Source organism: Fistularia commersonii, chromosome 4, assembly GCF_037954325.1.
Source record: "Fistularia commersonii isolate RoL2024-O1a breed Wild chromosome 4, RoL_Fcom_v1.0, whole genome shotgun sequence".
Taxonomy (NCBI): Eukaryota; Metazoa; Chordata; class Actinopteri; order Syngnathiformes; family Fistulariidae; genus Fistularia; species Fistularia commersonii.
Window position 1 is genome coordinate 21,947,446 of NC_141287.1, and position 17,350 is coordinate 21,964,795.

The 17,350-nt window shown below is 50.9% G+C and overlaps 1 protein-coding gene across 17 annotated transcripts in view; it reads right to left on the reverse strand.

Moving 5' to 3' along the window:
• The window catches only part of map2 (microtubule-associated protein 2), an 82,799-nt gene that overhangs the window by 17,221 nt on the left and 48,228 nt on the right, over positions 1 to 17,350 (reverse strand). For 12 of the 17 annotated variants that reach the window (XM_086146006.1, XM_086146004.1, XM_086146000.1 and 9 more), the window contains exons 5-10: positions 9,179 to 9,268; positions 8,549 to 8,623; positions 6,611 to 6,826; positions 5,359 to 5,670; positions 991 to 4,179; positions 659 to 895 (exon numbers count right to left, since the gene is read on the reverse strand). In XM_086146006.1, coding sequence (XP_086002132.1) covers positions 659 to 895; positions 991 to 4,179; positions 5,359 to 5,670; positions 6,611 to 6,826; positions 8,549 to 8,623; positions 9,179 to 9,268 — 4,119 coding nt within the window. Of the gene's footprint in view, positions 1 to 658; positions 896 to 990; positions 4,180 to 4,317; positions 4,424 to 5,358; positions 5,671 to 6,610; positions 6,827 to 8,548; positions 8,624 to 9,178; positions 9,269 to 13,711; positions 13,735 to 17,350 lie in introns of those variants that run through there. The other 5 variants (XM_086146007.1, XM_086146008.1, XM_086146010.1 and 2 more) reach the window with 4 other exon arrangements.

Sequence of the window (17,350 nt, forward strand, 5' to 3'; positions counted from 1 at the left end):
CGGAGGCACGATGCTGCAGGATGACCGCGGACCTCAACCGCCCGTTTCTAACTGCCGGACGTGTTTATGGCTGAATTCCTAGATTATAGTTTAATGGATTTGGGGGGTTAAATCGCCTCGACAATCACAATATGCAGGAATAATTCAGCCGTTGGCCGCGGAAACCCCTTCCATTTGTCTCTGACTAACAACCAAACCTCCTCTCGCCGGTTTAAAATCCCACCGGCAGCGCGACAAGAACGCCACTTTTCCTGCGACGGGCGCATCGGCGCGTCCAATTTTACCCCGACTCCAGACCGCCACTAGAAAACCTTGTATTTCTGCATCTGCTGAGACGCTGCGCTGCCTCAAGGACTCCCTGCCAAGGAAAGCCTCTGACGGGAGCTCCGGCCGGCCCGGTGCGCTCTTTCCCCCCGAGAGGAGCCGGTTCGTGGCTCGCGAGCTCGTATTTGCTCAGCGACCTGACCGTGAAAACGGAGCCGTTAAATTCAGCGTGTGATAAGAAGATGCACGTGACGGTTGCCGGGATAAGAAATAAGCCATTTTCCGCGTTCTTTCACTGCTTTATGCGGCCCCTACGAGACAGCGAGGGCAACTCCTCAACTAGCAGTTGATGGAAGTCTTTGAGACGCGAGAAGGAAGGTAAAGCGTCGGGAACCTTTTTTCTTCTTGACCTCGTCCCTGGGAACGTAGACGGGCTCTTTGCGTGCGGTTTTCCTCTCGGGGGTGGAGATCCGGCCTTTGGTTCGCCCGCCTTTGGTCTTGGCTTTGACCGGCTTCTCCGCTTTGTCCGTCTTCTTCTGATGCGTCTGCTGAGTCTGCGCCAGCGTTTTGAGCGGGCTGAGCGCTCTGGGCAAAGGCTCGATCTGCTCCGTGAGAACGCTCTTATCGTCATCTGCAAAATGTCCAGACAGGATACGGAAGACATTATCCGGGTCAAACATCCGTAAAGGCCTTCCGGAGCGGCGGGTCTCCGGGGCCGAGGCTCACCTTGCGCGTCCATCCAGGAGCTGTCCAGCACCGAGTCGTCCATCGTGGTTTCGTCCCGGTCGTAGCTTTCCGTCGGCCCCTCCGTCTCCTCGTGAGGAGCCTCCCTCTCCGGAGAGCCCGGGGTCTCGCCGACGTCCTCCGGACCGGCCGCCTCCTGGGCCAGCTCCACCGAATCCTCGTCCTCTTCCTCCGACTTGCGGACGGAGACCCCGAGGGCTCGGTCCTGGGGCGGCGCCGAGAAGCGAACGCTGTGGCCCGGCTCCTCCGCCTCCTCGATGGTCTGGACCACCGTGATGAAGTCGTCCTCCACCGTCACCACCGATTCGATGGCGGCTCGAGCCTCGGGGGCTTCCTTTCCGGGCCGGGCCGCGACCCCGACACCGGCGCCGGTACCGGCCTCGGCTCCGGCTCCGGCTCCGGCGTCCGGCACATGGCCTTCACCTTCCGCTGCCTCCTTCTCTACGCTGGGCTGTTTTTCAGGTTCTTTCCCAGCGGGCGGCGTCCTGGTTGCTGCCTCAGCTCCTCCCACCGCCTCACACAGCTTCTCCGTCACCTCAACACCTTTCTGCTGCTTCTCCTTCTCCTTCTCCTTCTCCTTCTCCTTCTCCTTCTCCACCTTCTCTCTGAGCTCTCGTTCTTCCCTCTCTTTTCTTTCTCTCTCTCGCTTCTCTTTTTCCTCTTTCTCTGCCTTTTCCTTCATCTCCCGCTCTTCTTTCTCCTTCTCAGCCTTTTCTTTCGCCTCTCTCTCTTCCTTCTCTTTCCTTTCCTTCTCTTCCTTCTCCTTTCTTTCTTTCTCCACCTTCTCTTTCCTCTCTATTTCTTCCCTTTCTTTCATCTCCTTCTCTTTCTCTGCCTTTTCTTTCATCTCCCTCTCTTCCTTCTCTTTCCTTTCTTTCTCTTCCTTCTCTTTCTTTTCTTTCTCTTCCTTCTCTTTCATCTCCTTCTCCTCTCTCTCTTTCTTGACTTTCTCTTCCTTTTCCTTCCTCTCCCTTTCTTCTCGTTCACGCTTCTCCTTCTCTGCTTTCTCTTGTAATTCCCGCTCTCTTTCTTTCCTCTCTTCGTCCTCCCTCATCCTGGCTTCTGCCTCCTCTTTCTCCTTCCTCTCCCTCTCCTGTCGTTCTTTCGTCTCTTCCCGCATCTTTTCCTTCTCCTCCCTCTCTTTCCTCTCCGCCTCCTCCTTCTCCTCTCTGACTCTCTTCTCGGCGGCTTCCTGTTCCTGTCGTTCCTTCTCTTTCCTCTCCTGCTCCAGCTTGTCTTTATCTTCTCTGCCGGCGGCCGGCGCAGGTGAAGGCGTTCTTTTCGGGGATCCGTAAAGTTCCCTCTGTTTGTTCTTGGCCGGCGAGAGCACCGGGGAGAGGAGCTTGTCGTCGTCGATGTTGCTTTCCACCGAGGAGGCCGGGGAGGTTTTGACGGGCCTGGCGATCCGGTCCTTGGCGACTCCCGTCAGCTGGTAGACGTCCTCGGCGTCCACCTCCTCGTAGGCCTCCTGGTGGACCAGCTTCACCTTCTCGCGGAGCTCCCGCAGCTCGCGCTCCTCCTCCAGACTCAGAGGCCTGTCCTCCATCTCCAGTTTGCGGATCTGCCTCTCGTAATCGGCGATCTCCGTCTCGGACGCCGATCCTTCGCCGCTGGCTTGTCGCTCCGACTCGCTCCCCGACCTGCCGCCTTCCTCTAAGGTCACGGTGACGGTCGGCGTCACAAACGCTTCCCCCGCGTGCGGCGGAGCCGACGGCTTCCCCCGCGGGGTCGCCGCCTCGGCCTCGCTCGCCGGCTCCACGGCGACCTCTTTGCCTTTTTCTTCAGGCGGCTCCTGGCTTTCCGCCCGCTTCTCCTCCTTTTCTTCGCCGGCGTCGGCAGCTTCCGACGCCCGGGCCTTTTCCTCCACGGACGTGTCTCTGACCGCTAATTTCCGGGCTTGCTCGGCCACTTTCTCCTCTAAAACCGACGGGGTGAACGCCTGCGCCGATATTTTGGTGGGGCTGAATACATCGGCGGGGGACGGCATCGGCCCGGAATATTCACTGAACACGCAGTAGCCCATCTCTTCCAGCTGGCTATCGCTCTTTCTGACCCCGGGACTTTGTTCCCCCGAAACGAAGCCGGCCAAAGGGTCGTCGGAGAAGGCGGCGTCGGCTTGAGCGGACCTCCCTCGGACGATTTCCGGTTCCGTGTTCTCCGACGCCAATCGGGAGCGCGTTCCGGCGAGGTCCAGCATCTCCGGCAAGTCCTGCGCCATCACCGCGCCGTTTTTGTAAGCCGCCTTGTTCGGCTGAGGGGATTCCGGCGACTCGGGTCGAGAGCCGGCTTTCGAAATCGCCTCCGCCGCCCTCGGAGGGGACGAGGAGTCCGAGGTGACGGAAGCCGCCGTCTCCAGAATCAAAGGCGGGAAGGACATGGGTTTCTCCGCCGAGGGAGTGGCGGCCGGCAGGTAATCGGCGGACTCGTCCAGACTGCCGCTGGTATACGACATTATATCTGTGGCCAGCGGGGAAAAGTTCCTGGATTTGGCTTGGCCGCTCTGATCCAGCGTTCCGATAGTGATGTTGAGCGAGTAGCTCCGCTGCTCCAAGGCCAGTTTGCCCGGTGACAGCCGGCACTCGCCGCTCCTGTCGGGGACGGAGAACATTCTGGCGTCTTCGGCCGTCGTCTTTTTGGTTTCGGGCCTATCGTGGGCTTCTGCTCGTTCGCCGAAGCGGATCTCCCGAGTCTCGACGTCCGCCGCGCTCTTCTCTTCGCCGGCCCTGCTGAGTTCATAATAGCCCTCGGCCTTCCGGGGAGCCTCGTCCGCGCCGGCGGCCGAGGTTTCGAAGTACGCCGATACGGCGGAGCGATCGGTCGCCGGCGGCCCTTCTTCCGCTTTGACCCCCATCGAAGAGAAGTCGGAAGGCGCGCCGATGCTGCTGAACTCCACCACCTCCACCGACGGCTGCTTCTCCGACACGGTGATCGGCTCGCCGTAGGCGGGCTGCAGGGTGAGGGACCTGCCGCCGTCTTTGGCTTGGTTTTCAACCGGCGGGGTTTCGAAGGGCACGTCCATGGTGGGGCTCTCGGGTACGACCCGCTCTCCGGCGAAGAATCCCTGGATCCGGGGCTCGAAAAATTCTTCCGGTCGTTTCTCCGATCCGGCGGCGTCCGGGCTCACGGAAACTCTTTTCTTGCTCTCCTGCTTGTCTGAGTCCATCTTCGCAGCTGAAAGCACATCTAGAAGTTGGCTGTTTTGAACGTAAGGAGAAAAGCAATGCTTTGACATGCTGTGAGCGAGGTATTATTTTAGCCTGGGACTGGAAGAAGCAGAGGACGGGCGAAGCTTTCGTCAAAACAACTTACGGCACACGGTTTCGGCCATCGCTGGAGAACGGCGAGATTATGGGATCCACCAAGTCACAGATGGATGAGAAAATGGCATGGTACACTATGTGACAGTAGCGGCATGAGGGAACTCTTACGCTGATTCATGGGAAATAAACAATAGTCAATGTGATGATCCATCCATGCAAATACTGTAAACATCATGTCGGAAAGAATGGCATTCCTGTCATTCTTTATTTGTCCAATGGGATTCCATGACAATTTGAGATCTTGGGGCGTACAGAAGGTACCCGTGTTCACATCGTTCGTCCGGAACGAGTTCACGTCGGCCCGGATCGGGACTTTCTTACGCGGTCGAAATGATCCGAAAGGGATATTTGGCGAGGAAGCTGGCCGGCGAATGACAGAGAAATACCAAATTCGCCTGACGGTAACAAAAACTCCAAACGAAACTCATGAATTGGCATTTACCTGGGAAAACCATGTTTTGGATGAAACCCGGGGCCACTTACGAGTACGACACACCAAACACGAGAGAGCCGACATGAAATTCCCCGCCGATTCGTCGAACGAGCGACCCACGTGGACTAGGTATAATTTGAGGTTTACAAAAAAGCGCAGCACTGGCACTTCAGCGCCGAGCCATGTGTAAACGTACTGATATACCTGTAAGCTCAGAGCTGGTACAAAAAAAAAAAAAAAAGAAAAAAGAACAGCGACAACAAAAAGAAGCACCGTTACGATCGGCGACACGTCACTCGTCATACCAACGAAACAAAGAAAAAAAAACGGTCGGCCACCAAAAACCACAGCGAGGAGAAAGAAAGAAAGAAAGAAAGAAAAAAGAAAAGACAAGCACCGGGGTTACGCCAGATCAAGATAAAAAGAACGTGACCGACAAGCCTGTGTTGCCTCGCAGCCCATAGCAGATCGCAGGGGGAAGGATTTGCCATTCCGTCGGAATAATGCTCTTTAAAAGCTCACGGATTCTGTTCGACGCCGGCATTCTGAGACAGTGCAGCCACATGCAGGCAGGGAGAGGCAGAGGGCAGGACACACCTGTTACCCGGCTCTCCTCGCCCTCTGCTTCCTCCTCCTCTTTGTCCAAAGGGATCGCGGCGGCGGCGGCGGCGGCGGCGCTAACCGCCTCGGCCGACCCCGCGGCTAAACTCTGGGCTTTGTCTACGGCCTCTCCCTGCTCTAAGGGCTCAGCTGGCGGGCCGTCCAGCTCGGGCTCTTCCAAACTCCACCGCCGCTCGTCAAGAGCTGCCTCGGACTCTGCTGCCTCTGCACTCTCCTCCTCCTCCTCCTCCTCCTCCTCCTCCTCCTCCTCCTCCTCGTATTCAGCTGTAAGAGCCTCCATGGTCTCTTCTTCTCAAACACAGGGCGAGAGGGGGAAACATTAAGACTACAGGCAACACAGACTTGGGTAATGTGAAAACACAAGTTTGGGCTCCGGGGAGAGTCCGTCTGAAGCCTTCACACATACAAGAACATTACACATGGGCACGGCGTGTTGCGTGTGACCGTGTTTTCATCACGTCTCCTTTCCGCCGAGGCCACCGGATGTTTTGGTCGAGCATTTGAATCGACGTCGTTGTCGGGGAAAATATCGCGCTCTCCATCTACCGCCCGCGACCTAAATCTAGCAATCGCCGGCGATGACCGAAGGGGTTTTGGAAACAGCGGCCAAAAGTGGGACGCTTTGTGGGCCAACGTTTCTCCGCTTTACCGGCACTTCGGATCCCGGCGTCTTCTAAAAGGCGGCTGGGAGAAGAGGCGGGTCGAGTCCGGGCGGGCGGAAACAAAAAGGACGATTAAAAAGGACGCAGCTCTTTCGCAAGACGGGCTTCTTTGTGGCCGCAGTTTAGAACCAAGCTTTGATCGGGTCGGGGGAAAAAGGTCAAAAAGCAACGGAAGCCTTCGGATCTGGAGGTTCGACGACGAGGGAATCAGAATGTTGGACTGACGTCCCGCGGCGCGTCGGGTCGAACGGCTCGGCGGCCGCAGGCAGCAATGACCAGAGGTGACACAAATGAAGAGTGAAATGCTAATATCAAAACAATCTGAAATGACTCCGATTTTTAGCAAAACAAACGCCACAAAGACATGTCGACACACACACGCACGCACGCACGCACGCACACACACGCCGAGACAGACGGACAGACGGATTGACGGACGGACAGACGGTAGGACGGGGGGGAGAGGAATCACAGAAGCAGGAAAGGATGTTAAAAAGGGAAGGCAGAGAAAGAAAGAGGAGGCGATGCGGGGGTTAAACGGCAAAGAGGAACCATGCGTGGTTCACCTTCAATCTGTCTAAAGGCCACGGCCGGCCCTGTGGGCCGCGAGCCCGAGTGCGTCCACTCTGGGCTGAACAACGGGTGCTCATAGTACTCCTCGTCGGAGTGGTAGGGATCGTCCTCGGGCACGGACACCGAGATGGAGGGGGCGAGGAACTTGCACCTCTCCCGAGAATTTTGGAAGCGGCGGAGAGGGCCTGCCGCCTCCTCATCCCCTACATCTACAAACAAGACAGACACAAGGAGAAGAACTGCAGGGATATCTGGACACACAGACTGGAAAGAAAAAGAGAAGGGAAGGAAAAGTAACACGAGAAAAACAAAAGAGAGATCGCACACAGATGTCCATCTTAAAGTCCCTTTTAGCCCGACGGCGCTTGAAATGGGATTTTCCAGTGAAAATCCATCGAGACGACCGAAACGGGAAAAGTGTTTTTTCTCATTGGGATCTTGTTTTCTAGATTTAAAGCCGATTCACGTCGCCGTTAGAATCGACCGGAATCCGGAAAAGAGGTCTGGTTCCAGAATCCTTTTTCTCACAACTTATTAAAATGGACATTGTCGTGAAGAAAGACAGAAACGAGGGAGAAAAGTCAAAATATATTTGTTTTTTGTGTCATTTTTTTTTTTTTGAGTAGCCAACACAAAACACACTGATTGGAAAGGGGAGCTCATAAAAGGGACAGAGTTTGATCGGAGAGAAACGTGACACACACACACACGCACGCACGCACGCACGCACACACACACACACGCACACACACACACACACACACACACACACACACACACACACACATGTGGGACGCTGACGAGTTGACGGTGACAGACAAATCAAAGGTGACCAGAACCAGGAAGCCTTATTCTTGGACAGATAAAATAAAATGCGTCGCAAACGTTGACTAACATTTTAAAACATATCTCATCGCATGTGATGGATTTAAGCTCAGAACAAAAATTGCAAAAAATGGAGGAAACAACGAGACGATGCAGAAGCGCCTGACATTGACCGATAAAAGTTCCTGACAATTTCTTCACTCCGTCCCTGAGATGTGGACCGGGGAAAGAAAACGCAGAGTCGTCGTTTCAAAACACGGGGAAAATGAGTCGAGAGGCGAAGGAGCTTTCCAGATTTAATGCAGATAATCATGCAAAAGTGTCTCTGACAGCTAAATCTAGGGAGCAGAGCTTTTTAAACAGAGATAAACCGCCGTCTATCACGTTTGACCTTCGTCCACATCCAAGACACTCAAACACAAACGGGAATATTTTACAATCACTTCTACGGGGAACATTTATACCATTTATCAATCTTGAGTCATTACAAAAGAACAAGTCTTAGAAGGGCAGAGGACTGACAACACACACACACACACACACACACACACACACACACACGGAGGCTACTTGATACTGTGGGTTAATCCAGAATCATCTACTTCATTGAAACGTCATGTTTGCTGGGCTTGCGGTGCGACAAACACATAAAACACTGAGAGTGGGAAAAATAAAAAGCAAAAAACTAGAATCGGACAAATAAGAGCGGCGAAGCTTTGTGTCGTCCGTCACATTTAAGACAGCGAAGACGTGGACGCGAATGAGAGGGATGATGTTTGTTACATGCTTGTCGTGATGGTCTGAGGAGAAAAATGGTGCGGATTAAGACTCAAACTGTCAACGTGCACACATAAGATGAGGAGGTGGCAACTCAAGATGACGCTCGTGTCTGATTAAAATGCTTTAGCGACCAGTTTGCGCTTCCATGTCCCGGAGCAGTGAAACACAGCGGGCGGGACCGGAAGACACCGGAAGACACCGGGAGACACCGGGAGACACCGGGAGACACCGGGAGACACCGGATTCGAACGCCGTCCGCGATCCCGAGGTTACAACGCAGGGGAAGCTGGAAAACAGCTCTCAAATACAGCTGGTATTATTCCTACCTTGCTCCAGGGGGCCAAAGTGCTCGGCAGCAGGTGAGGGTGGAGGCGAGGGAGGCAAGTTGGCGGTGTCTTCAACTGCAGAGGAAGAACCCTTGGATTGTAAATCACAGGACGGACGGCGCTTTCACTTAACCCTCATATATTATGTTAAGGGTCAAATTGACCCTTAACATAATATATGAGGGTTAAATATAAATGTGGACGTGAGAATGAGCGCCGGCCTACGAGCGCCCGGCTCCGCGTACAATCAGAAAAACCTAAATAATGGAAAGCCGATTGAGAAATTAGACACTTTATGATTTATTTGTATTTCTTATTCCCCCCCCCCCTTTTTTTTTTCTTTTTTTTTACTGTTTATACAATTTTCTACTATTATTTATTATTGTTATATTTTTTCTTGTCACTCTGGCACAATAATTTCCTTCGCGACAAATAAAGTTGTTCTTATTCTTATTTTTTCAGGCCGTACTGGAGCCGCGTGTCAGCCGATGTGTGCTTTTCTTACAAAAAGATATATCATCCGTTCGCTACAAGATGTCGCATTAATGCTAATGTGAATTTAGACGCATTTAAATTTGTGGAAATATAAAAAAAAAAAAAAAAAGTGCAAGTATTTTGTGTGCAGCAAACCTGATGGCAGCCGTTGAGTCTCCTGTTCGCCCTTGAGAACCGCCACCGCCTCCGCCGTCACTTCCTGCACAATCCGTGCCGATACTTGTTCTGGACACAGAGAGTCACAGTTGCGGCCGCCGTTAGCTGAAACCCACGGGCGAGCGACAACACGGAAAGCGTAGAACCCAACCGTCAGAAATCACGCTGTCGGAGCCGGGATGAAGTCGAATGCGGTGTCGATTCCAATAGAAAAGGTGAAACCGGGCTGAATTATTGTTGACCAGATCTGCCATGTGTCGCCTTTTCAACCGGCGTCCTGAACGTTCACTTCACGAACCCTTATAACGCATCCAGCCTCACCTCTCACCTCTCGTTTTAGGTCTCATTTCTTTATTTTGCGATGGGTGTTTACTCTGGACGTCTCTTTGCAAAGGGACGTTTGACTTCAATGCCTTCCAGATCAGGAAAAGCAAGAAATGTAAACCGTGAGGCGGGAAGAGGAAAACTCCTTTTTGTGTCCGACGGTGAGCAGAGGGCAACAAATATCCCCTGTGGGAGGTTGTATCATTCTGACATGAGATACCCAGGTGTTTCCATCCCCCCTCGGACGATAATATACATATATTAAAAAGAGGTGGACCTCGTCTCCTGACGGTTCGTGTGTCAGATGAAGCGCCGGATCCGGAGGCTTCTTTCCATGCTTGCCAAGGTTTCTCCCCGTCAGGCAGACGACATTCTACAGCCGGCCACCTTCCCCTTACGTTATTTATTTATACAAATAGAAGGATGAAACATCACTCTTTATATGCTATTTCAAGGTATCATTTATGCCATTCAATACCAAGAACTTCTTTACAGAACGGGGAACCTAATATGTCTTGACATAAAATGGCATTTAGAGAGATTATCGGGTGTTGGAGGAACTGCAAAGTAAGGGGTTTTTAAGTCTCCTACGGAGAACAGCTCATTTACTCATCCATTCAGAAATAGAAATGGTTGAAAAAAAAAGTGGTTCAGTTATCACTAAATCAAATTTAAATTCAAGAAAAAGGCATTTTCAATTATCACCCGCATCGAACCACCGGCTTTCCTTCTCATGTTTGTGTGCCGTGCACAGTCCACGTGACAAATGCAGCTTTTTTAGGACATCTCTCTTATTCAGCATCACCCACATACCCATCCAATTAGACACACACACACACACACACACACACACACACACACACACACACACACACACACACACACACACACACACACGTTCTCTCTCCCGGAAATACTAAACACAGCCCACTCACCAACTGAACGCGGCCATTTCCCAATTTTAGCGAAGAAGCTTGAATTTATCGTTGTTTCCTGGTAAGCCTCTATTTCTACCAGTGACAAGAAATGTGCACTTTTGCCGACGGCTATGGTTTGGATTAAGATGTTCATTTCTTCTTCTTCTTCTTCTTCTCCTCTCAGCTCCCCTGTTCTCTGGATCTTCCTCTCTCACACCAACCACCTTCAGATCCTCTCTTACGACGTCCATAAATCTTCTCCTTGGTCTTCTTAGAGACCTCCTGGCTGGCAGCTCCAATTCTAGCATCCGTCCACCAATATACAGGAGTGACTCCGAAAATTAGAATATTGTGATAAAGTTCTTTATCTTCTGTAATGCCATTACAAAAACCAAAAATGTCATACATTCTGGATTCATTATAAATCAACTGAAATATTGCAAGCCTTTTATTCTTTTAATATTGCTGATTATAGCTTACATCTTAAGAAAAATCAAAAATCCTAACTCAAAATATCATTTTTGTTTTTTTAATTGCATTACAGAACCTAAAGAACTTTAACACAAAATTCTAATTTTCTGAGACAGTCCTGTATCCACTCTCCCTCCTCTGTCCATGACCCAACCATCTCAGTCTGGCTTCTCTGACCTTCTCTCCAAAACATCTAACATGTGCTGTTCCTCTGATGGACACATTCCTGATCCTCTCCATCCTGGTCACTCCCAAAGAGAACCTCAACATCTTCATCTCTGCAACCTCTAGTTCTGCCTCCTTTCTCTTCGTCATTGCAACGGTTTCTAGTCCACACAGCATGGCTGGTCTCACCAGTGTCTCCTCCAACTTTCCTTTCCTTCTGATGTTCTTCTATCTCTTTGTACCCCTGGCACTTTTCTCCACCCATTCCAACCTGCTTGGACGCATCTCTTCACCTCTTCTCCACACTCTCCTACGCTCTAGACTGTTGACCCCAAGTACCTGAAATCCTCCAGCTTCTTGATCTCCGCTCCCTGGAGCCTCACCGTTCCACCCGAGTTCCTCTCGTTCACACACATATATTCTGTCTTGCTGCGACTCACTTTCATTCCTCTCCTTTCCAGAGCATACCTCCACCTCTCTAGATGTTCCTCTACCTGTTCTCTGCTCTCACTACAGATCACAATGTCATCCGCAAACATCATGGTCCATGGAGGTTCCTGTCTAACCTCATCTGTCAGCCTGTCCATCACCACCATTGCAAACAAGAAGGGTCTCAGAGCTGATCCCTGATGGAGTCCCACCTCCACCTTGAACTCCTCTGTCACACCTACAGCACACCGTACCAGTGTCTCACAGCGAGCATACATGTCCTGCACCAGTCTAACATACTTCTCTGCCACTCCAGACTTCCTCATACAATACCAGAGCTCCTCTCTTGGCACCCTGCCATATGTTTATTTCTAGGTCGGCAAAGACACAATGCAGCTCCCTCTTCTCTGTATTTCTCTATGAAGGATTAAGATGTTCATTTGATGTTTTATTTTCTACTTTGATTCTATTGAGGGCATGTAAATATTCTCCGTCCATCTATACTTTTGTCTGTGACAGTTACCTTTATCTCAGGCTTCGGAGCTTCTTGTAAGCTTACATTCATATGAGAGTCGAATCCTGATTCTCGCGTTGCCGAAATGCTGTCATCGAGTTCGGTCGCGACGATAAGGCCGGTCCGGCCAGACCGGATCGCTAATATGAACCGGCCTGAACACATTTACTGCAAGACTCGGTGAAGAGTTAATTAGGTAAACCCACTTTTGCATCCCACCATAACCCTGGCTGTTCAACGACCTCCACCGGTCCTCTCGCCAGACCCGCCCCTCGTGAGGAAAGCGGCCAGATGGTTTCAGAAAGCAAAATGGAAATTGAGCTCTCCGGACCAGATGACGCCGATCCATTTCATCAAGAGTCCATTGTCCGATATTTCTGTCATCATTTCGAGCCGTGTTGAAGGGAGGCGTTTTTAAAGAACAACTCGGGATCTGCATTTGTGTCTCTGTTGACCAAGAGCAGCGATTTGGTTGGCATCATTTAAATACTTTGAATCGGAGGGCGTCTTTGAGTGCACTTGTAGCATCATTTAAGCAGCTTTCGGCGGAGCAGAAGGTCCCGTTTAGTGGAAATGAAAGTACGGTCACCTTGTTTAGAAGACCGGCTCCACATTGAAAGGAAAAGCCGTGGGTGATGTGAGTAACCTGGCTCCGTGCGGAGTCACGCCAGCTAATCTCCCGTCACTTGGCAACAATATGAACTACGTCTGTTAGTTTTGGAAGCGCTCGTCGGCTCGGAGAGCGTGTTCACGGAGAGAGGCCGCGTGGAAACGGCGAGGCGGCGGTCGGACCGGCGAGTCCTGGACAGCCAGCGTGACGTCTTGGACGTTGTTGCCGGCGCATCGTGTCGTCTTGACCGCCAGGGGGAGAAAACTAGTCACCATCGCTTTTCTCCTTTTCACCTCCGTGACGCAGCGCAGCCTCCAGAGGCAACAACGGACATTACAAGACCACTTTTTAAGGCTTTTCTTTCCTTAATGAATGCATTTTTTTTTGTTTTTGCAGCTGACGGACGATTGACAGAATCCTGCGTCAGATTCTAAAAGCAATATTGTTTACTCGGTTGAAAAATAAACTGTGCTTCAGGGTGAGTTGGAATAACGCTGGAGAATCTTATCACTCGCTGTCAGCTACAAAATGGCATTTAAATGTTTTGCATTTAGGGTTAATTGGAAAATACGAGCACGCTAATCAGCTTGATTCAGTTCCAGAACACGCTTACCTTACACGTGCTAAACGACACGCGGGTTAACATGCAGTCAGCGCGGTATGAGCGACGGTTCAAACCGGTGTAAAAAGGCTGGACGCCGTTTATAAAATCTGATCGATCCTGATAAAATCACCACGCTTTTTTATAGAGACGAGCTTCACCTCCAACACTGGAGAGCTAATGACGGAACCACCATGCGTTTTCTTCCAGACATACGCGGCAGACACAATAGACGTCACGGGATCCTCGTCTTAGAAACAGAACCACATGCACATTCACAAAGCACACTCACAGATCTATTTCCAGTGCTAAAATTGAGCCAAAACACGTCGAACGATGTCAAATATTACATTCGACAGTCTAAATAGAAGTATAATACGCAGCAGGAAACACAGATAACATGATATCTCTGGATTTACAGTTAGAAGACAAACCTGGGAGAACAAATATAGGTTTGTATCAAAACAAAAGCAGTGATTACCTGTTTGTCACGCAGACTGTGGCTGCGAATGCTCCGTCTCTGAGCCCAGACTGCGAGTGGAGGCGCACAGTCAATGCAACATGCAGCCCGACACACACACACACACACACACACACACACACACACACACACACACACACACACACACACACACACACACACACACACACACACACACACACACACACACACACACACACACACACGCGCGCAGCAGGACAGGGAGGGCACAGAAAGAGCAGGGGTGGCGTTTGGTTTTGATACCAGCCGGCACCAAAAATGTGTAAAGAAACCGGTTTCCATGGTAACAGACTAGCGGGCCATAGCCCTTCAGTCCAATGTAATTGACAAGCCAACATCAAGCTGTGGCTGCCGCCCGAAGCTCAGCGTGTCAGACATTTTCTCTACCGCCGGTAAAATAAACATATGGGGGCCAATATCTACAAAACAAATACGGTGTTTACCAGGAGTCAATGGACCCGGATGTGTGGAAAGTAAAATTCTTTATTCTCAGCAGCCGAGCGACGGCCGAGTCGGAGCGAGCCGCACACACTCCGGCGGTTTGGATCAATGATACAGCAAAAACATACGGGCTGAGAGTATTTCATCCCGGCATCAATGTAGCCGCTCGTTTTCTCCTCTGCTTCTGGATGCCAGAAGCTCCAGCGAGGGAAGCGAGTATTTTCAGTTAACCTTGGCGATGAGCGTCTCAGTGCACATCCATAAAAGTGTAGAGGTTGGAGGAGGCGGGGAAAAGATTCCTCTGCGACTTGCAGCATATTTGAATCCATATTTCTCCGACACACACACACACACACACACACACACACGCAGGTCTAGGAGCTAAAATACACACATTTGGCAACAGAAGGATGAGATTAATTGAGGTGAAGCCGTAAAAAAGGAGGCGTTTCAACCGACAGACACCGAAGCCACAAGCAGATATATTATTTCTCGGGATTCGGCACAGGCTGCTCTGTCGCGGAGTAAAATATGAAAGGATGGGAATCTATCTTTGAGCTGAGTCGGTGTGAGAGAGGAGGATGCAGAGGACGGGGTCAGATGGAGGCAGATGAATCAACATGGCGACCCCCGAGGGGAAGAGCCGACACAAGAGAGGAGCCGCCGCGTTATCTTGGAGTAAAACCACGACCCGGGCTCGGAGCTCCGCCTCCGATCCACCAAAGCCGAGCGCCCGTCGTCGAAATGCAACGTCGAACCAGATCCGGATACCCGATCTATTGATAAATGACTCGACGTCGTGGACCGTGGCTTTAGTTTGTTTCACGTGTTTGGCTTTGGCATCTGGACGCTCTGTCGGCGTACTCGCCAAAACACGCGTTTGTGCAGGTCGCTCTTGGAAAGAGGATGGGATTGGATGACACGAAGAAACACCAAGGCGGACGCTCCAACCGGAACGAAGATCCGCTTGTTTGTTTCGATGTGTCGACGTGTACATAGTGTCACCGTGACGACTATTTTTCAACCACCTGACGAACTGAAACCCGTGCTCGCTTAGGTTGAAGAGACGGCGGATTCTCGACATCGCGCGCAGACGCTTGTACTGCTCAGTTACAGAGACATGGGTCGACACCGGATCCAAACATCTGCCCGGAACCGGCCGAACTCTCTAGGACTCTTTTGGTATCTATTATCCCGCTCGGTTCTTCCCCCGTCTTCGTCTCCTGCCTCGGATCCCCGTGGGCTCGGCCGACTGGCCTTTTCAACCTCGTTGCACAAGAAAGTCAAGGGGGCAATTTTGTGCTTCAGTAGTTCTTGTTGTGTCTGGAAAGCTTTTTGCTGTGAGAAAAGGCTCTCTGAGTGCCGGCGTCGGCTTTTTGGGGACATTTTTCGGGGGGGTAAGGAGTACCTACTCCATTTGCGCTCATGAAAAAAAAAAGGGTTTCAGGATACGGGCTACTCCAAGCAAAAATGAGACTTGATAAAATTGCAAACGAAAAATGCAATAGATAAATATCGATGCTAGATAATATCATTTTTGTTCTTCTTTTGTGCTTCTTCTAAGTGGTACAAACCCCAGCATAAAAAAAATAGCAATGAAATAAAAAAGAACCCAAACTATGGTGCGTGGCGGCAGCACAGCGCATGTGAAAGCTGCAGTGTTGCTGCACGGCGTTCTGCACGGCGTTCTACACGGCGTGCTGCACGGCGTGCTGCGCTGGCAAGCGATCGCACCTGTAAGACGATCCTACACACCGGCTGTGAAGACGACGCGGGTATTTTCAAATCTGCATCGAAGGAGCAGGGACGCTGGAGCGAGGGAAGTCCACCTACTTGCGCTCGGCCGTGGCGGCCCTCATGGCGGCCCTCATGGCGGCCCTCATGGCGGCCCTCGTGGTTAACGGCGGGTCCAACGCCGCTGCGGGAGGGCGCTACGGCACGATGCCCGATCCTTCTTGAACGCCGTCCCGTTATTGTTTTGGCAGCCTCGTCTCCTGTAGCCATTAAATCTGCCGCTCGGTTGCTTGGCGCTAACAAAATGTTCTCCCAGCTCGGATCAAACAGCTTTTGCGCGGACGACGGAGGAATCTTTACCGATCGGCAGAAACCTTACCTTTGTCTTGTGTCGCCGCTGGAGCTTTTCATTCACTTCCCACGCTTGCGGCCGGCTTAACTCTTACAGATACGGCGCAAAGTTCCGTTTGAGAAAATATGCTAATCAAGTTCCGATCTTCGACACGGTCACTGTCGGGTTGTTAGAACCTCGTATCCGTTGGGCTCAAGACGTTACTTGAAGATGGAGGAGGCTGTTTATGGCTGTCTTCTCTTGGAGATGTGTTAATAATGAGCCGCAGGAAGTTAATTATATAGACCCAGTGGCTGTAAAGGGCCTTCTCTGTTATTCCGGAGAACGGCGTGTCATCTGAGTTGCCCTCCTCGCATTGGCGTCGTTTTAAAAAGGGCGGCCAAACAGAAAAATAATGCTAAATGGAATCACTTGCTTTTTTAAAATCTGCTTCATTTCATTGAGAGAAATAGACCTCATTCCATGTGTGCGGAGAACGCCTTCAACGACTGAATCAACTGTGGGAACGGTGGTTGAGAACCCGGCCGCGAGGTGAAAAACGGTATCGGACGAGCCGATTCCACATTAAATTTGGGTCGACCTTGTTGTATTTCAGTTTTTTCTTTTTTTTTTTTTGCTTGCTATTGAGAAAATAAGTAAATTGCTAAATTAATGGTAGAAATAATTATACCTATAAAGAATATTGTATAATGTGTATCTTGTCATGAGGTTTTGTAAGAATGTGTGTGACTGTCAAGGAACTCGTTCTAATAAATGTTCAAAAATAAAAAATTTGGGTCGACCAACAAGCGGTACCGGTCTGATATAATTCTCCACAATCTTAAAACGTTTAAATGCACGCATGCGTGGCAAAAAACAAACTCTGGAGCTGACTCATTTCCTCAAACCGAGAACAAACGCGACAATAATCAACAGATGATATTTATGGGATTCATCTGGACGTTATCGGAGCGTATCGGCAGATATGGTTCTGCGCCCTTCCCTTTCTCATCTCCAGATCCATCAGTGTCAGACAGGAAAGCTGAGATAGGTGGAAGGACTTTTTAAGTTTAGAGATAACGGATACGGCTAGACGGCGCAGGAATACTCCG